General features: G+C 38.1%; 2 protein-coding genes across 10 annotated transcripts in view; one reads left to right on the forward strand and one right to left on the reverse strand.

Moving 5' to 3' along the window:
• TRIP13 (thyroid hormone receptor interactor 13) lies at window positions 1–12,750 on the reverse strand. 4 transcript variants are annotated; one of them, XM_042043111.1, is made up of 14 exons: window positions 12,674–12,750; window positions 11,989–12,091; window positions 10,259–10,424; window positions 9,827–9,956; window positions 8,558–8,613; window positions 6,791–6,881; window positions 5,438–5,510; window positions 4,434–4,497; window positions 4,094–4,180; window positions 3,177–3,283; window positions 2,373–2,526; window positions 2,080–2,192; window positions 827–896; window positions 1–256 (listed from the first exon to the last, which is right to left on the reverse strand). In XM_042043111.1, exons 2-14 carry the CDS (start codon window positions 12,078–12,080, stop codon window positions 161–163), a joined length of 1,299 nt encoding a protein of 432 aa, XP_041899045.1. In that variant the 5' UTR covers window positions 12,081–12,091; window positions 12,674–12,750; the 3' UTR covers window positions 1–160. The 4 variants fall into 4 exon arrangements, with proteins under 4 accessions (XP_041899045.1, XP_041899044.1, XP_041899043.1 ...); XM_042043110.1 differs by lacking the exon at window positions 12,674–12,750 and adding an exon at window positions 12,346–12,479; XM_042043109.1 differs by lacking the exon at window positions 12,674–12,750 and adding an exon at window positions 12,300–12,479.
• Window positions 12,502–20,565, forward strand: part of BRD9 (bromodomain containing 9) — a 24,410-nt gene continuing 16,346 nt past the window's right edge. For 3 of the 6 annotated variants that reach the window (XM_042043103.1, XM_042043104.1, XM_042043105.1), the window contains exons 1-6: window positions 12,502–12,630; window positions 13,557–13,777; window positions 15,416–15,548; window positions 17,245–17,305; window positions 18,216–18,360; window positions 20,258–20,368. In XM_042043103.1, the coding sequence (XP_041899037.1) occupies window positions 12,558–12,630; window positions 13,557–13,777; window positions 15,416–15,548; window positions 17,245–17,305; window positions 18,216–18,360; window positions 20,258–20,368 (744 nt within the window). In that variant the 5' untranslated portion in view covers window positions 12,502–12,557. The remainder of the gene's footprint in view (window positions 12,631–13,556; window positions 13,778–15,415; window positions 15,549–17,244; window positions 17,306–18,215; window positions 18,361–20,257; window positions 20,369–20,565) is intronic. The other 3 variants (XM_042043106.1, XM_042043107.1, XM_042043108.1) reach the window with 1 other exon arrangement.

Genomic DNA, 20,565 nt, shown 5'->3' on the forward strand with positions numbered 1-20,565 from the left:
TGCTGTGAACTTCTTTAATTGTTTACTAATTAATATTTTGAAAAACCAGATGAGGCATTCCAGGTTTTTTAATGTGCTGACAATTTATTTTACAAATGCATAAAAGCACAACTTGTGTGAAAAAATATAACAATACAATCAACTACAAAACAGTAGACTATCACACACAGTCTGCAAGATTCTTTTTTTCTTCGAATTGTTTGTCTACTGCAAGTGAAAGGGCCTGAAGAAAAGTTGTCATTGTAACACTGGGGGACTGAAAATAAGAGAACATTTTGTTAGACACACTACAGCAATAGGCAGACATAATATTTTACATACAAATCACAGTATTTAAAAGAGAACTATTGGAATTTCATGTAACAAAAATTTCAAAATGCTATAAACCAAACTGCAAGCTTATTTTAAATCAGCTAGCATAGCAAAGTCAAAGTCAACCTGTGCAAAGTCTGCAGTCACAATAACTGTAGATTTGCTTAAAAACAGGTTTTTAACAAATTATTATTTATAAAGTGGCAGAGGTTTGGGGTTTTTTTTCAGCAAGAAATTATAAGAGCACCAATATCAATGTTCAATAATTTAATTAAAAGTAGAATGTTCTTGGGCAGGTCAATCCCACCTATCTTCTTCAATCCCATTCTAAATTACAGGCAGCACGTAATTGTTTCAGTCTACAAAGGTACAGAAACAAGATGCAATTTAGATTAAAAGGCAGGTTTGGACCAATCTTTAACTTCAGGCATTGTTCAAATGTCCTCCTGCCTGTCTCAAACCCAACCCGAAATATAATGAACAGAATAAATTCACTTGAATATAATAAACTTACTTGAATATAAAGTGCATGTGCTAGGAAAGGAAGCTTTCTCAGGACCCGGCCACCAAGACCTGCACTTTTTCTAAAACAGAGACAAGTGCTGCTTAAATGCTAAATATCCACTCTTAAAAGAAGGCCTTTCCTATTTTTGTGTTTCTCCATTAAGTTGCTCCAAAAAAACCTCAGATGACAATTCAACAGGCCACTTGCAGCTCTTTTTGCAGGAGCAGGGGTTGAACAGACAAATTCTGTTTATAGGAGGCTACACAGCACAGTACAGAAAAGGCAGCAAGGTACAGAGACAGCACAGGCCCAGCTGCCTGCCAATGCTTACATCAGGCCCTTCATATCGTTGTGCCGATCTCATGAACTTGGGGGAATGTCTACACCGAAACAGCATGGTACAGACACAACCACTTTTGGAAGGACTGGGAAAAAAACTGGCTTGAAGGCTGGACCTTATGGGTACTGCCTGTCTCCTTCTACCCACCATTTACACACAGTTTCCTTCGCCTCACCCACTTGCTATATGTTTGCATCTTCTCCAAGCACCACTCTGTGTATGTAAAATGCAAATCTCTGTGCCTGGAAAAACTTACTTGTTTTTACTTCACTCCTCACTAGTTAAGACTGCATACTTCAGAAACAGAAAAAAACCCACACTTGCCCGACCATACAAATATTACTTTGTTCCATAGGGACCAGCACTTATGAAAAAACCACTGCTTGATATTGTGAATATCATTTTTATTGTTTCAAGAACTGTTATACTGCAGTGAAAGACCATTTGCTCTACCAGCATACTCAGCAAACCGCAACACTGTCCATTTACACTTCACTCCTTTCCCTCTTGTTTCTGTCCACTTATATCTCCAGGCTAAATACTGATCTAGCAGATGGTGAGGATTTCAAGACACTTTCCTAGCAGGACCTAAGGCTCATGCTATTTCTGCAAAAGTGCATTACAATTCCCAACATCCACTGAAACGTAAGGCTAATCCAGCCAGCAACTTGTCAAGAGGAGTTCAAATGGCAGAGCACAAACCAGACGCAGTACTAGGCCAAGCCAGATCTGAGACTAAGAAATGTTAGCAAATTGTGATTGCTTCCACTTTTTGTCCCCTGAAGGTTTTTGCACTTTCCCAAACAGAAAAAAATTTGAGTTGTTTCAGATCTCCAGTTGTTAAGAAATTAGGTTACTTTTATACATCATTCCACAATTCAGTATATATATATATGAAAAAAGTAGAATTTCAGAATCTTACCTTGAGATTTCTTTTAGTACAAGGCTTAACTTTGACACATTATTTTCTATGAAGCCAATCATCTCGAGCTCTCTGAGTGTCAGAAGCTGCTGTCGAGGATATATTATTTGACACTAGAAATGAGAGTTACACACTGTTGTATGAAAAATAAATGTATTCAAAATTAAATCTACAGTAAGAGCGGAAATACAGAAAAGGAATGAAATTTATGTATTTTTGTTACTTAGGAAGTATGATTAAAATGTCAAATTTAATAAAATATAACATTTTACAGTTTTGCTTTCAAGTATTACCTTCATCAGTTCTTCTAGGCAAGAAAGATATATTCTAAATATTGCTGCAGTCGATGGAGGTCCAATGTATTGTTTTATGTCAGCCCTGTCTACAAAGGCCATGTCAATTTTCTCTGTAATATTTGAAGTAGTCAGGATAACTACATTGGGATACCTTCAAGACAAAAACAGATTTTTAGGTCACATGTAAAAGATTTATCTCCTTTTGTGACTGGCAAGTTGTGACATTCCTTCTTATGATTCGAATCCTTTTAGGTAAGTAAGCTGCTACATCAATCTTGTCAATCAGGAATTACATTAAATGACTGAAGCTCTTGGCCAGTGATCACCAGACTATTTCAGTGCATAGTGTCTTTCCTTCAGCTGCTTCTCAAGTGTCCATAGTTCCTCTAATCCTATTTCACAGGTGATATACATTAACTATCTAGAACCTACTGGCATAGCTTCTGACACACACACAAAAAGATTATGATAAGAAGAATTGTAAATTTGAACCTTTAATCAACATGTTTTCCATTTCAATTTTGATGTCTGTTCTCCAAGCAGACATCATGACGATCTGTCCTTTTGCTCTCCGTATCTTTAAGGGAAGCATACTGTCCAGAGATTTGATTATCCACCCAGGTATGTGTAAAATATTCTGCTGGATTACTCCCATTTCTTTTCAAAACTAGCAACATTAACAAAGAATACTTCACAAACCAATCTGGTTTAGTATTCCAAGCAGGAATTGAAATTCAGCAGGAATAGGGATACTGAAATTGTCAACTACCTTTTGCTGTTGCCGTAATATGAAAACAATACCTTTTAATCTGGTCTATTTGTGTCAGTACAGCGTTCACCACACGAATAGCATCTGAAGGCTCTGTGCCTGCCTTGAAGGCACTGCGGGCTGCTGTGAGGCTTTCCACCTACAGAAAACCAAACCAATCAACCAAAACAAGAACAACAAAATCACCAAACACCAAAAAACCCTGAAAGATCGCACTTTTGGAGTCCTGGCAGCGAACAGGTAACTCATGCAATACACCTCCAGATCCCCATATACCTGCTATCTAAAACTCCATCTTCAAAATCTTTTGTTAAGTAGGAATTTCCAGGGAGAAAGAAAGGCATGTCAAGGAAGCAAAGTGTAGTGAGGGAAATTCCTGTTTAGAAAGCAGAATGGAGGCTGGTTTTCATTTTAAATTTTGGAAGTGGAAGAAATGGGACACACCACCAGAATAATGAATAGGTTGAATTTAAGAGTGAGCTTCCCCACAGGAACTCCAACATGACAAAGTTAGTAAGGTACATGCTTACTGAGCTGCTAATGTATGCAAGTTTGAAGAAAATCTAACGGCAGTGAACGGAACCTCTAAAACTCATGTTTTTTAGCGCTTTACAAAAAATGGAAGAGTGCAAATGATACAAATCTGGGCTACTTTGAAGTTTAAAACAATATTCCACTTGTAAACATACAAAGCAAGGGAAATTCCACCAAGAAAGGTTTCAAGTAATTTTCAGCTGGAATTTGCCTGCTAAGTCATACTACGTTCCTTCCAAACATCTCCAATCTGCAGGAATTAAGACTAAAATTCACTCATCTGCACAGTTATGTAGCTTACAAAATAGCATAAATGTGCTTTTATTGTTCTTTATGAATGAGCACTATTGCAGCTCCTTCCCATCAATTTCCTTTCTTCTAAATTTTATGTACAACAATGCTGTTGGAATCATACCTCATCAATCAGTACAAATACAAGAGCATCTCTGTCATCAACTAACTCTTGGATCTTCTGGAACATCTTGGTTACAAGCTTGCCACTCTAGAAAGACACCATATGCATATGTTTAACTATTTCCTTACCACACAACTTTCTAAGGCTTATAATATTTAAAAGTGTAAATACCTGGGTTTTAAAACAACTTTCTAATGTAACTTCTCTTTAAGCATTCTCAAACACATTAGTTATTCTGAGCAATCTCTGGTGTGCATACTTAGGAAAAAAGCTCAACAGAATAATTACAGTGTAATTTCTAAAACACGAAGTTTATTTTATTAGCTGCATCAATACATACCTCAGAAAACCATTTAGAGAAAAGGCTATGGCTGTTTATCTCAATTAACTGTCCATATCTATACCTAAAGTATGAAAAGAAAAAGAAGTATCAACTCAATTGTAAATAAAATCAGTGATATCCTTAACTTCTGTAAGTCTCATTCCTGACATTCTGACCCTGGAATTCTGTGAATTAGTACTTTAAATTACTCACCTTTCAAAACACAATACATGTTTTATCAGTATTATTTTTGTTGCTGGAAATTGTCATGTTGCTGAAAATGTAACTAGAATTCTGTACATTAAATTGCTATTAGAATTTCTTCATTAGAACAGGGTAAAAGTTCCCATGACAATTGCCTCATTCTTCTCTTTGTGTAAGATTTTCTTCAGTATAGCAAGAAGTGACAAACTATCTCAACCACACATTATACAGCACATGATTTTCACACATTCAGCTTGGGCTAGAGTCAGATCATGACAATAATTACGCATTATTTATGCTACACCTTGTATTTTATATAACATTTATTTTTTTTTTTATATAAATTTGTTAAGTTGCTATGAACTTTAACGCTATTTCTTGTAACCTGTCTGATATACAAACTGACCTCTGTAGATTGTGGCATTCAGACAATCTAAGTACAAAAGAAATTAGTTTAAAAATTGCTACCTAATAAAACCAGGCTCTATCAAACATGAAGATACAAAACCCAAAATACTCTTTGATCCTTTGCCCTTTAATCTTCATTGATGTACAGTGTGAGCAAAAATTTCTGTACTGCCACTGGAATTTCTTTAACACACCTGGGCACAAATAATTACACATTTTAAAAGGCACTGAAAACCCTAATCAGTCTAGCAGATTAATTTTATTGCTAGTCTGGTGCTCTACAAAAAAGAAGACACATTAGCACTAGGTACAAGTTATTTGAAATCAAATATGAAATATATACTTGGGCTAGTGAAAAAGAACAACTAAGTCTAGTAAGCTAAAGTGAAAAATTTCCAAAAAATTATCACCTGTATGACAGTCGAATTGTCAGTTTCTGAGCCAATGCTTTACAGAGAGAAGTTTTCCCAGTTCCAGGAGGGCCTGGTTTGAAATCAGATCCAAACATTACACAGAGTCTGCATGATACTGTTAATGACATCGTACAGCTTTTTAACTATTTCATTACCGCACTAATTGTAGAGTAAAAACACAGCAGACAATGATTGTGTACGCCAGAGTATTTTGAGAAAATTGCTTACTTGACTGCCATCTCAGAGCAGAGGTTTTATTTTATACACTTTTCAATTATTAGTGCAGTTAGTGTAATAGTTTGTATGCAGATACCATGAAGTTAAAACACTCAACAGCCAGAGAAGCAAAGTGTATCACCCCAGCAGGGCTAATGCTTATCAGCATTCTCTGTCATCAGTGCTATGCTTAAACTTGTATCTTCCTGAAACATACTCTTCTAACATGGAAAACAGAAACATATCATGATCAGTTTGATCAGCTGCCCACTTTCCCAGAAATTTCTTCCTTGGGGCAACCCAGATCATCTTGGAAACTATAATCTGGGACAAATCTTCTGGATCTGACTTAATACACTGTGGAAGAGACACAAAGACTTTCACCAAACAGTTAAGTACAAGCACAGTTAATAGGGTATGAGTCGGAAATAAAGCCTTTCAAACAAAAACATCCTGAAGCTTCTAAATTGACAGTTGTAACTGAAGTACAATCAACAGGTATTTCCACATGACCTTTTATTTTTGAATACCAGTCTTGATGACAAAATCAATGCAAGACACATTTTGTAAGAAAACGGGTTCAGTTCATGCTAATCTTGTTTGGGGTATAACCTCCACAGTAAGCTGAAGGACTGACTGAAAATTTCAGCTTCACTGAAATAATAGTAACTAAACTAGCAAGAGCTGGCAATAGAACACAGTGTCAACAACACAACACACAGATTGATTTCACAGTTTCCTCAAAGCTTTTATAAAGCTCTAACTAACAAAATATTTAGTACTGCAATAGAAGTTTAACTGAGATATGCCTCCTAATATCTTCAGTATCTGCACTATTTTTGGTCTTTACGTAAAAATGCAACAATATCACTTAAAAATTAAAATTAAGAAATCCATGGTTGTCACCCCACTGTAAACTTTAGAATTTAAATTCATGCAAAACATAGTACATGTGAGCATTGATTTGACTCTGACATTACATTTCATCTAAATTTGTACTATTGAAGGAATACTTCTCTGCTGCTTTCTTATCACCTCATTTCACTACACAGGACTGCAATACAAGTCTTTCCAGAAGGAAAGTATAAACTGATGTCCAATGAATCTACTTGGTTTAAAACAAATCATTTTTACCGTGCAGCAAAACAACTCTGTTCCACGATATCAGGTTACTGTCAACATTTTTGTCGGAAAATAATAATGTTGTTGTCACATAATCGAGTAACTAATTGAAGAGGACAAAAAGAAAGACACAAATTAGAGACATAACAGCAAATACAACTGCAAATAGAATCAATCTCTAATGATGTCTATTTTGTACTCATAACAACAACAACAAAAAAAAGAGCTCATGTCTTTTACTCATAAGCAAATTTATTTCTGCAAATAAATTTCTGTCCTGCCCTCAAGAATAAGAATAGTACTCAGCACAAATGTAGTTCTGGACCTTTTAAATGAATAAATTAAATGCTTTAAGGAAAGGAAATTGATTTCATTTTCCATTGTCCCATGTACTGTGTATCTATAAAACACAAGCCCAAGCACAGAGACTCGAAGACTCAAACTCTGGGTCCTGTTCAGATGTTGTACAGCTATACATTTGTTCAGCTTGTTGTAGTGAGTCCACCAAACAAAGCATTTCCTGTCACATTTTATTTCCTTTTTACTGAAGCATTTGTATCAGCTGTTGCAAGGAATTTGTAGATTATTCATCCTTCCAAATAAGTGAAGTTGCACGTATTTCCCGGAATGCTTGCTTCTAAAAATAGTGCAGCTTCATTTTAGATTTATCTAGAGTTAAGAAGTAGAGAACTCCTTCAACAAAATGAACTTCAGGTGTGACTCTGTAGTGACTTTTACCTATAATAACACGTGATACCACATTATCTTCTGTTGCTCTTACCTGTAACCAGCTTTTGATCCCTACGTGTTAACGGGACAATACAATGGTGCTCCTGCAATATCTCATGCTAGAGATGGAGTAATTACACAACAGCAAAAACAACTGAACTTAATCCACATATTTTTCAAAATTCTATCGACACTGAAAATTCACAGCAACCATTTCAGAGTCTGTAGAACCCAACCATGCTCAGACATTTCCATGGTTTAAAAAATGAAGATTTATCACAATTTTAAAGACGTAGTTCTAGTTTTAGTTATTAAAAGCAACCACTTCTTTCTACCCATATACACTGACACTTAACAGTGATCAGCTTGCTGTTATTTAGTACACCATCAGGTCTAATTAAATAGTCTTGTCATTTCACAGATGACTTGGAAAGCTGTTCCATAAATTTGACAAATGTGTATGTATTGATTGACATTTATCTTATAAATGAAGAAGTACAATCACTGGAATGTTTCGCTTTTCTATATTTGGTTATAAAGGCTTAAGCGAGAATATTGTGTCTATGGTATAATGATAAGGTAATGAATTAATTAATTGTGTCCAAGAATTTCAGTTAGAAGCTGAATTGAACTATTTGTGGGTTTTATTTGCATCACAATTACTAAATTTCTGGTTACAGTATTACTGTTCTACAAGCTCTGGCAGTTACCAGCACAACCTCTGATGAATGCACAGGATCTTTAAGCTAGAAAATGACCCCATGGAACTGTTCTGTTTCTTTCCAATGTCTTACCAGCATTCAAATGGCAGGGCACTCAGCTCTGGTCAAATCATTGAATGTGTATTTACACAAACAGTAACAGTGCTGGCTGACATTACTGCCAAGCTCATTAACTGTTTAGCCGCTGCCAGAAACAAAGTTAAACTCCCATTCCCTTCTGCTCAGCCTGCACCCGCATCTCCATAGGACGCAGCAAACTTCAAACAGGCTTCATTTCGGCTTTTACTTCTCCTCGAGCTATCTTAATTGTTATTCATTTCCAACTTACGTTTGATTTTACTTCAGTGTCATAGATAAGACTTTCCCAAAGGCCGTGGAATTCAGCTGCAAAAGCAATATATTATATACCTGTTTAGGATAAATCAGTCTGGAAACTTGTAACTCATCATTGCAGCACAAAACACAAAACTGTTGAGCATTTTAGTTATGCTCAACTAAAATGAAGAATTACGAACAGATATATGAAAACAAGTAAAGCATCTGTGGGGAAAAAAAAAGAGTTATTTTTCTCAAAATGCAAACACCACTTTCTAACAGACAAATTCAGCAGTTCCCCAGCTTCTATTTCCTCGAATAATTGCGATGAGAAATTGTTAATTTCTTAACATGAAATAAAAAATATCGTTCCTTCCATCCTTAGTAGAGGATGGACTTACATTTCACCAAGAGAGCAATGAAAAGTTGTGGTAGGAGGAGGGTTCTAAGACAAATTTATCATTCAACTTTGTTTTTTTTTTTTTGAAACATCAAGATGTAGAGCATGTACCAGAATAATGCATAAAAACCTAAAGTTGTCATTTGAGTATCTATCATTCCCAGCTGTTGGCTTCTAACTTGCAGCGTAGAAAGCAAAAAAAGACAGAACAACTATAAACCACAAAATTGTGACAATAATGTCAATGTATCAGATTTAATTCTTCCTGAAAACAAATGTAATGGGTAGTTAGGCATTTCACAACATGGAAAGAGTAGGAAATGTTTCAGAATTAACTGTCTTCTGAGCTTAAGCTCACACCTGTGCTTCTTCTTCCTGGCAGGGAAGCCAACTTCCCCAAGCACAGGCAGGTCTTGCTCTATCACAGAGGAAAGCCTTGTATTTCCTCTCCAGAAAGCAAGGACTAAATCTCTTTACTTTGTTTGTCTGTTTCATATATAAGAGCAGTACTGTCTTGGGGGCTGGAAGCCAGCAGTGAGGTCTGGAAAATGAATATTTAAAGTGATGAGTGTCTTGTGGGTCTTCAAGTTAAATAAAATTTGTAATGCCACCACCAGGGTTAAAAACGTGCATGCTTCTGATTATGACTATATGTTTTAAACCACAAGACCAGTTATTTCCTCACATCCACAAGTATTACAGAAATAAATGATGTTTAGCAGCAGTTCAGTCAAAACCACAAAGAAAAAGGTCCACATATATTTGTTCTATAGACAAACAACAAATACAAATACTACCTTTAACAGGTAACTATAAACAATTTTAGCCTTTGTAATATTTTCTTTCATTGTTCTAGAGCTTCCAGAAATGTCACACAGGTACCTGCTGGTAGCACCCAGTGGTGAGCTGCAGTGATATCCTCATTCTCTTCTTCCAGGTTTTCAGAGGTTGGTCCTCCTTCATTCAGATGAAAAATATGAAGAGAAAGACTGCTTTTGCTCAGGTCAATAGGCTAGAATGAACATAAAAAGACTTGTAATCTGTCATATTTCTCATTCAAAGCTAGTTGAACAAAGGAAAGTTATAGTTCTCAGCTGGCATTTATCTCTGAAGCCTACTACCTCTGTTTCAGACCTTACTAAGTGGTATAAAAAAGATTTAGCCGCCTTTTCCTAGTTATACTAGTCAGCCTAAGAAGAGATACTACATCATCCTACAGACTTTGTCTTGCTTATGCCCTTGGGGTACCACCAGTCTACCTACAATCAGTTCAGGGGCACATGAACAGAGCTGCACATTCTTGACTGGGAATACCTGTCTGTCCTTCAGTTTCAGCTCCGTATCCACAATCGACACAGACTGCACGTTGTTGTTAAGGAAAGGGTCGTCGAACTCTGTCCACTTGTAATCACCAAACACAATGTTGTGTCTGTTCAACAGCTTTAAGACACTCATCCTAATATCCTCTTTCTTGGCCGCACTAAAAAGAAAGAAACACCATTACTTTATGGCATTGACATTTATAAGGAAATTTGAATTAGTGTTGGAATGCATTATTTCATACACGAAGCCTTCATGGAAAACAGCTTCCATCTTACACACACCAAAAAAACCAACCAAATAACCAAACAAAAAACCCCCAACCTTAAAAACTAACCAACACAAAAAAACCCCCCAAACCACTCAACCCTCCTCCAACATTCTGCATGAAAAAAGAACCTGTCAGATTCAGCCTGTTTGCAAAAGCAACAAGCTGGATAGTTGTTTTTAATTTGTGCATTAAAAGACAATCCAAATAATACTATTTGCTCTGTTTGAGGTCCTATCAGGGGATACTGAATGAGACAGCTAGAAGACTTCAAGAATGAAAAGCAGTTATACAATCTGTGTTTCAGCAGGAAAACCAGAAAAACTCAGAGCCAAGCTACAGACCGAATTTGGTAAGCTTAGCTTGGAAGCTGCATTATACTTTCAGGACAGCTGAAACATCCGGATGGGGACATAATATAAGGAGAATTCCAGAAGAGACAAAAACTACAGGGAAAGCAATATTATTTGAAGATTTAACTTAATTTTGCAATTTCAATAATCTAAAACCAGTGCAAATTCTCAGTTCTCTGCAAGGCTAGCAAAAATACCACAGTGGATATTTTACACCTTGATTTTCCTAACATCTTGAACATGCTCTCCCATATCATCCAGATATCCAAAGTGGTAAGATAAGAACTGGATAAATGGACAAGGTGGGTTGGACTGTCCAGCTCAGAGGGCTGTGATTAGTACAAAGATTAAGCAGAGCTGTCAGTAACTTGGGTGGGGAAAGGTAGTGCGGTGCTGTTAGCATTGGGACCAGCACTGTTTTTGCATCCTTGACAATGGGATGGAAAGGAACTGCATCAAGTTTATGGATAACACCAAAGCAGGGAGAGCTGTCAGTATTCTGAACAGGGAGGGGCTGCTGCTCAGAGGGACCTCTGCAAGTTGGCAATATGGTTTGACTGGAAAATTTTGACGTTCAACGAAGGAAAACATGAAATCTTAGCTCTCCATCCACTGCCCAGATAACAGAACAGATCAGAGTCCAAGTGGATGAAATGCAGTTTTGCAGAAAAGGGCCCAGGGGTACTGGTGGACGAGTTGGCAATAAGTCAGCAGTGTGCCCCTTCTACAAATGAGGGCAACCTTATTTTAGGCTGTGCTACAAAGACTGCACATTTTAGGGAAAGCAACTGTTTCCATTTGCTGCTGGCTTTGTAAGACCACATCTGGAGTACTGTGTGCAGTTGTGAGCTCCGACATAAAAAGACAAGGATAAACTGGGGCAAACCCAGAACGCGGTTGATTATGAGACTAGATGACATGACACACAAGGTGAGACTGCGAGAAGTGTATTTGTTCAATCTTAGGAAGAGACACAGGTGTGGAAAACCCCTGGGAGAGCACAGAGAAGGCAGAGCTGGGTGCCACAGGCTCTTGCAGGCGCACAGAACGAGGCCGAGAGGAAACAGGCACAAGTCACAGCAAGTAACGCTCCGATCAGAGACCTGCTCGACTTCTGGTGAACTTCCACATGGATCTGAACGCTGTCACACACGTTTGGGAGCGCTCGCTTCAAATCTCCAGCGGCGTCATCCATCTTTCTCGCTCCTAGGGGAAAAGCGATACCGAAGAGAAGAGACTTCCAGCGACTGCTACACGCTCACGGCACGGACAGCCCTTTCCCGGTGCCCCGTCGACGTGCACACCGCCCACCGCAAGGACCGGGTACGCGACCGGGACCGGGATCGGGACTTCCCTCCCTCGGGAGAGGGCGACGAGCCGCCTCGGGATACGCCGCGAGCGCAGTCGCACGTACGGGCGGGCGGGCTGCTCCCGCCTCAGCGCCGGGGAGAGGGAATGACCTCACGGCAGGCACGGCCTCAGGAGCGACGCGCCGGAGCGGCGGGAAGAGCGCGGGCGAGCCTAAGGCAGCGGGCACCCACTGCGACTGCCGCTGTTTGTAAAGGGCGCGCTGGGCGAGGCAGGGCCGGCCCCTCACCCGGATCTTCCTCCGCGGCGGGGGGGAGGGGCCGCCCGCCCTAGCGCTTCCGGCGGGGCCGGCTGCGGCTCCGCCATGGGGAAGAAGCACAAAAAGCACAAAGCCGAGAAGGCAGAATGGCGCTCGACCTCCGCCACCGCCTACAGCGGTAAGAGCCGGGAGGGCCTTTTTGTACCCGGGACGCGCCCCACCTCTTCCCCGGCGCGGCTGTTGGCGGGGCCTGGCGTCCCTGCGCGGGCTGGGGGGCCTGGGCAGAGCCCCTGCTCCGAATGCCTGCTCCTGCCGGCGGCGGGGGCGGCCCGAGGAACGCGGGGCGGGGGCTGGGGTGTGAGTCCGAGCGTCTCCGTGCTTCCCACGGCTGCTCCAGAGGGGGTCCGGTCGCTGCAGTGTTTGAGTGGTGCTTAATTTCACCTTGCTCTGCAAGGATCTTGCGACGTTTTCAGGGGAGGCCGAAGAGTCGGTTTCTTACGTCTTGCAGGTTTGTGAAACATCACAACGTAAGACGTGCTGAAGGACTGTTTGTTAGATTGGATTTGTTAGTCTTAGTTATTGTTCTTTCCAAATGCGTTGTGTGTGTTTTTGACTTGCAGCGAATTCTTATAAACAATAGTTCTAGAAGAAGCTTTGGAGCTGGGGTTGTTTAGCCTGGAGAAAAGGAGGCTCAGGGAAGACCTTATCACTCTGCAGCTGCCTGAAAGGAGGGTATAGCCAGGTGGGGGTCGGTCTCCTCTCCCAGGCAACCACTGACAGAACGAGAGGACACGGCTTCAAGCTGCACTTGGGGAAATTCAGGTTGGACATTGGGAAGAATTTCTTTACAAAAGGGATAGTAGTTATGTATTAGAATGGGCTGCCCAGGGAAGTGATGGAGTTACTGTCCCTAGAGGTGTTTAGAAAACGACTGGATGTGCCACTTAGTGCCATGGTTTAGTTGACACGGTAGTGTTCAGTCATAGATTGGGCTCGATCTCACAGATCTTTTCCGACCTAATGGAGTCTGATTCTGTAATTGCTGCATGCTATTAGCTCCCTGTGCATTTATTAATTTTTATTTATTTATTTTTTAATATTTAGATTATGTGGATAAACCTTTGGAAAAACCCTTGAAGCTGGTTCTTAAAGTTGGAGGCAGTGAAGTGACTGAACTCTCTGGGTCAGGGCATGATTCTAGTTACTATGATGATAGATCAGATCATGAGCGAGAACGACATAAAGAAAAGAAGAAAAAAAAGAAGAAAAAGTCAGAGAAGGAAAAAGAAAAGCATCTAGATGATGAGGAAAGAAGAAAGAGAAAGGTGAGCTGTGATTTTTAAAATTCAGACACACCAGTCTTTGTGCTTGCTTATCACGTCTAAAATCTGGTGCAGAACTTCGTTTGTTTGTTTAAATCACTATTGCAAGGAGCTTATTGTCTGGAGATAGCACTTCAGTAATGTAGAAAACCCATGTGTGTGAGTTGGTGTACTTTTGCCATTTAAAGGAGAAACCCTTGTGGTGATTCTGTGAACAAAATAAAAGCTTCCTTCTTGTAACCTTTTATTTTTCTTATTTATTTGCCTTGAATGAATGCTTCCGTTTTTCAGTTGGATGTTTTGTATTTTAGCCAGGTCACAAATGTGTTTTGCTACCCTTTTAGGGAGGTATTTTCAACTTTTCAAATAAATTTAGGCTGTGTTTATCTTCTTGAGGTGTGCCAAGTTACTGAACATTGAAATTGGTACGTTTACTCAAAACAGCTTCTGATCTGTTGAGTACTGTGGTATGTTGCTTTGGTTGGCTCTTGGAATAACCTGTGTGCTTGGCTTTGTGGCTTTGTTAGTAGCAAGTAGTGTGGTCACCTTAGTTGTCTGTGTTGAACATTGAGGAGTTTGATTAAAATCAGCAATAAGGCATTGACAGCACAGTTACTTGTACAATTTAATTTTAATAGTATTTCTTTAATGTAGTAATGATTCTCTGGCATTTCTGCTTTTTAAATTCTTTCCTGTCATGTAGTTTTACTATTCCTGTATGATAGTTTTTTTGGTGCTACTTTGTGTACGTTTGTAGCTAAAATCGCTTCCAGTTGATTTTTTTTGTTTGGCTTGTATTACTTGGAAGTGACAGATCTCATATGATCCTTCAGAAGCTCTTGAATACACCACAAAGAGTGCACAATTTTCTTAGCGCAAATGTTTCAGGCTGGGACTTGAAATGTAGCAAAACCAGCTATCCTTCGTACGAGATCTTGCAGTATCAGTTGCCTTTACTGAGTTGTGGGATGGGTGGTGTTTGGATTTTTTTTCCCAGACCTTTATTATTAATACATTCAAAATAAGCTAATGGATAGCTAAGTAACAAAACCGTGGTCTAGGGAAGGTTCAGGAAGTATGCTTTTCTGTGCAAACGTGGATAATGATTGCAGGATTTCAGGAATGACTTAGGTGTGCCTTTGCTTTGAAACTCAGGAAGAGATCATTAATTGCCACCACTGTTTCTTATGGTTCTTTTGTTGGCTGAGTTGTCACATACTTTACTCATTTCTGTTAAATGTGACAAACAACAAAAATACATTGATGAGAGCAGAGACACAGATTGATCTTTACTGAATAGTAAATTAACTTTCTTTGCTCTCTGGTGTAGCTTATTATTGTGCAATTTTACATATAAATAGCTTCAGAGTTCAACAGTCTTTTCAACAAACGTGCAGGAATGATAGAACAATACTATATTAAATACAAAGTAGCAAAAGATGAACAGTCTAGTTTTAATTGGACAAGAAGATTGAAAAAGTGATAGTGAAAATGTATGCAGTATTGTTTAAACCATATTATGACTCAGATATTGAATAACTATTCCAAATTAAAAACATCACTGTTTCTTACCTTGTGGTGTGTGGGATTGCACATTCCAAGTCCGTCCCTCTAAAATATGTCATCTCTCTGCTGTACTAGGAAGAGAAAAAGAGGAAAAGAGAGAAAGAACAGTGTGACACTGAAGGAGAAACTGATGACTTTGATCCTGGGAAAAAGGTAGAGGTTGAACCTCCTCCAGATCGTCCTGTCAGAGCATGCAGAACTCAGCCAGGTGAGCAGTGTGAAAGATTAAATAATTTTAGTTCTTTTTAAAAGCACACAAAACAAAGCTTTTGTCAAAGGTACCAAAATGTAAAATTTTCATGAAGATTTACTGAAATTTAAGGACTTTACTTTTTCCAACATTCAGAACTTTCTGCTACTTGAAAAGTCAGTATTCCTTGGTGCTTCCATGTTTTAGTAGGTTTGTTTTCAGGCGACTCATGCTGCTAAGGACATCTGTCTCTGGCTTCTGTTCCTTGGCAGAATAAACCTCATTATAAAAGTATTATTGTGCGTAGTGCTCCCCTGATTCCTTCTCCTCAGCATTTACACAACAGTGATCAGAATTTCTGAAACTAAGTTTCACTTAGTTCGAGGGAAAATACTCTTGTGGAGACTTCTTAGGTGTTGTTACGGTCTTTTTTTTTTTTGTTTTCTAGTGTATGTGGAGTTCTAGTATCTCTATTCTCATGAAAAGGAAGTTGTGATAGCATGTCTCTAAAGACTGTAGACACCACCCACCACCCCTGTTTTTCATTTACAAATCTTCTTTAATTCTTATCACCAGACAAAATATTTGTCAGTTGTGTGTGGCAATTTCTACATGTTTAATCCTTTCAGATTTTGCCATGCTTTTTCTACGTGTAACCATTGCTTGATAATTAAAACTCATCCTTACTCAGTGGAAACCTTTACTTTAGAGAACTGTCAATTACATCATGATCTCAGTTACACATAAACCTGAAAATGTAAGCTAGTAGCAAAAAATTGTGTCTTTAGGAATATTGTGAGTCTTGTCTTTTGAATACTGCTCTTTGACTGGTCAAGTAATTCCAAGGGATTTTATAATTGTGACCACACATTAAATTGAGGAATGGTGGCCATCAGCTGTCAACGTAACTGAAATTTTCTGGTCAGAGTTTTATGTCTCTGGGTAGTCAGGAGCCTTAAAAACTGACAAGCTAAAAACTATTCCCTTCATTATTCTCTTTTCATCTGCTTGTAAAATGTTATTGGAAAGCATAGAAATTACCTGACGCATTATGGTTAAGAAAGGAAATGGCTTTCCTCTATCATGATGGAGAGTTGGATTTTCCATTCTTGATGCTTCTTTAAGGTTTCAAACTTCATTAAAGCCAGTCTCTCTGAAGTAACAGGTAATTAACATGTAGTGTTTCTTGTGTAATCTGTACAGGAAGTGAAATTGTAATCATTACCTCTTTTGCCAGCAAATCTGCATCTGTTTGTCACTGTGTGATTGAAAGGTTCAGAGAAGCTGATTGCACTGGGTTTATGGTAAAGAAACCATTAAAATCGCATGACAAACATGTTATAAAAATGTGGCTGTCCCAACTGCATTATTTGAGCAACCAAGTTTCACTTCTTCTGCAGAAATATATAACACCTTATTTTAATCTTATTAACACATCTTCTTAGAGCTACTAAACTTAGCACTACACCTGACTTAATAGGTACTAGGTTTTAATGTGATGGAAAAAAAAAGCTCAGAAAATAAAAGAAGAAATAGGTACTGTGCTTAGAAATCTGATGTGCTTTTGCTTTGAAATCCATGTCACATTCAGCTTCAGATCAGTACAAGCTGTACTTAGAGTAAGATTTCTCTCTGCTATTTATATTTTTAAATAAACAAATATAACTATATTCTGTTTCATTGCACTTATCTGTGTTTTCATCTCAAAATGCAGCTGAAAATGAGAGCACACCGATCCAGCAATTACTGGAACACTTCCTTCGCCAGCTTCAAAGGTAGTAAATGTTACTGTGTCTTCAGCTGTGTTGGCAGTGTCTGATGCATATTTACATGTGTTACTTGGCAACTGCTTATCCTGGTTTTCTGCTTGAAAAGAGTGTCTAGAGACTGACTGTAATATATTTGTTAACCTTTGCAACCATGTGAGACCTGGTAATTTTTAAAGATAAGTTGAGGAAAATTATTACCAACTTTGCAATTCTAGCGTTAGGCAGGGAAATAAGTGTTTTGGGCAGAGGATACATTGCCGTTATAAATTTTTTAAATACTAATGACTTAGCTTAGGGTTTAAAAGCCAGTTATGACTATAATTCTTTGAAAGATTGTTTTAATGAAATTTTATTTTATTCAGTGCCGACTGTCAGATACAAAGCAAATTTAGACCTGGTTACTTGATAGTCCTCTTAATTTGGAGAGGCTTTTTATTTTACTGTTTTCTTAAACCTATACTTCATGTTAAAAAAAAACCATTCCTTTTTATTACGTAGCAATAAGCTGAATGTGGAACTAATTCAAAAAAATTAAACATTGTATTTATTTTTAGAGGACCTTATGAACAAGAAGAATTGAGGGTTTTTTTACAATTAAGCTGGAAGACCAAGTTGGAGAGTAGAGACATAGAAAACATACAAGAATTAATTAAGAAATACAAGAACTAACTTGAATTGATCATTCGATCACTGAATTGAACTGAAAGACATTTTTAATGTCTTTCAAAAAGTGTACATATGTGAAATCAAAATGCTCTCTTTTATCAGAAAATTTTTCAAACATGCATCTGTTTTATGAGAATGTTTTTTGTGTTTTTTCTGTTTTAGCTAGTACTATTCTGTCATTAATGTGCTACAAAAGCAAGGATCATTTTGTTTGCTGCTGTAAATCTAAATTTATTGTTTTTATTTTTAGGAAAGATCCTCATGGGTTTTTTGCTTTTCCAGTCACGGATGCCATTGCTCCTGGATATTCCATGATAATAAAACACCCTATGGATTTTGGTACGATGAAGGAAAAAATTGCAGCAAATGAATACAAATCAGTCACTGAATTCAAGGTGAATTAATAGAGATTTAGGTATTTCACAACTAGTAAGAAACTGAAGATTCTTTTTAACTGTAAAAGCCTTTCTTACATTAATTAATGCTCATTTTTTTCAGAACTGAACTGAATGCTTTTGTATATTCAGTGTGTTACAAATAATCTGTCAGATTCTACTACAGTCTTCTATAAATTACTGTGGAAACCCAGACCATGTTCTAAAGTTCTGTGGAATTTATGCTGCTAAACTTTACCACGAGTGAGACTACCACAAAGACTTAGGCCATTGAGCTCATTTCCTTTCTCTTCTTTTAATCTAGACCTTGTTAGGTTGATTAAAATGTAGTTTGGACCTGTCTGCAAGAAACCTGTGGATATACTGAAGCTCCTTGTATAAGAGTCAATAACAACTATGTATTTTTTATCTTTAATTGTCCTGTTTTTCATATAACTTCATTTGAAATTATTTTCAGGCAGAAACTTACTTGGCAAGGTGATTTGCAACTTAACTTAGTTATCTAGTGTATTATTGCTGTAATAATTTATTAGGTGCATCATGGTTTTACAAACAGTGCAGTAAGAAATGTTTTCATGGTATTGCCAGCTCCTGAAGGAGAGTTTTCCTTAATTGATTCATGAAGGTCTATTAGCTGCCTTCAGAATTGCTTTTCCTAGAGGGATACTGATGTAACAATAGCCTTGGCAGAGAGCATTGGTTTGTTTCTCAGGGTTAATATCGTCTTTTGAAAGGTCCAGCAAGGTGAGCAAAGAAAGGTTTACTTTTCTTACAGATGCTTTGACAAAGATTATTCTGTTTTGTTAAATATGCTATAGAGATTTATAGGAAATGGTAAAAAAGGATTCGTAATAGCATTGCCATTAGCAATGCCTTCAGATCTCTAAATTCTATCTTGCTGGATTGTCCTATTTAAGAACTTTAAAGGGAAGTTTGAGTGGGAGCTCTGTGGCTGTTTAGTTACAGGCAGGGTTGCAGCATTGAAACTGGTGGGATAGAACCTAAAAAAGAAATGAAAATTGTAGTATTTTTTAGACTGACAGATTCTTTTTTTCTGAAGGACTTAGCTTCTGCTGGTAGTCTGAGCAGTAATAAAAGCTTGCTGAAAGTCTGCCCATGTTAGAGTGAAAAAGGAATTGGACTCTCTATCTAGATACACGAGGGTACCTAATCACACAGAACTACAAAGCCATAAGCTTTGTAGTACAGAAATGAAGTTTGTAGGTTTTTAACCTCTGAAACAAGGTCTGCTGAAAAGGTTACCTTTCTGATATGACTTGCTGAGGCTAGTCACAAGACGGTCTGTCTAAGAGTAGAGTCTGCAAGAACTCTTTCCTGCATTTAGAAGAGGGGCAATTGCTGCAGAAAACTCACCCGTTTTGCTGCAGGAGAAAAGGGTCTACTTCAAAGTCGGGCTTTTCCTGCAGCACTTGAAAGGCCATCACTAGAAGTGTAGCTTACATGCACTTTTTTGTCTGCTTCTTGGCCCATGGTTTGCTCCTCCATGTCACCTTCTGAATTTTTGTTTTTGTGATGGTCTCGTTAATTGGAGGCAGAGGGCTTGAATGCTGTAAAAAGTTGCCTTGGTGGCTTGGTCCTTCTGGTGATTTCTCCATTTCTTCTGTTTGGTCCATTTGGTTAAGGAGAAAATGTTACATATGGCATTCAGGAAAGACTGTGTTTTTTATAACCAAAAGCCAGTTCCAAAGGAAACTGAGCATCTTGGAGAGGTAAAAAAGACTCAAACCTTTGCAATTCTGTTTTTGGCTTGCATTCATGAGCCTGCTGCTAGAATATTACTGTGTTCTTCACAGAGCTGCCAAGATGGAATGGTATCTTCCAGTCATTTAACAAAGGACTTGAAATGTTTACAGTTCTTTTGTTTTGTATTTTACAGGCAGATTTTAAACTGATGTGTGATAATGCCATGACTTACAACAGACCAGATACTGTTTACTACAAGCTAGCCAAGAAGATACTGCACACAGGCTTTAAGATGATGAGCAAAGTAAGAGACCTATTAAAAACAAAAAGCAGAAACTTTGGGGGTTTTTATGCTACCATACTTAAAAGGAACATAGTAGCAATGATAAATGTTATTTCACCCATCTGTGATAATTACAGCAGTGCCAGTTAGTGCTGCTATATTTAAGGGCTTGATGGCATTCTTGTTATAAGTCAATTTTTACTTATTTCTCAACCTTA

The sequence above is a fragment of the Corvus kubaryi genome, unplaced genomic scaffold (genome assembly GCF_017639235.1).
Source record: "Corvus kubaryi isolate FWS band 111438036 unplaced genomic scaffold, C.kubaryi_AGA036_p1.0 37398, whole genome shotgun sequence".
NCBI classification, from domain to species: domain Eukaryota; kingdom Metazoa; phylum Chordata; class Aves; order Passeriformes; family Corvidae; genus Corvus; species Corvus kubaryi.

Coding starts and splice junctions, on each gene's coding strand:
- TRIP13 (XM_042043111.1), bottom strand. CDS start 12,080: ATGGATGACGCCGCTGGAGATTTGAAGCGAGCGCTCCCAAACGTGTGT. Junction 9,957..10,258: donor TGAAACTGAAGGACAGACAG/GTATTCCCAGTC, acceptor TGTTCATTCTAG/CCTATTGACCTGAGCAAAAG. Junction 257..826: donor CACATGCACTTTATATTCAA/GTAAGTTTATTA, acceptor TCTTATTTTCAG/TCCCCCAGTGTTACAATGAC.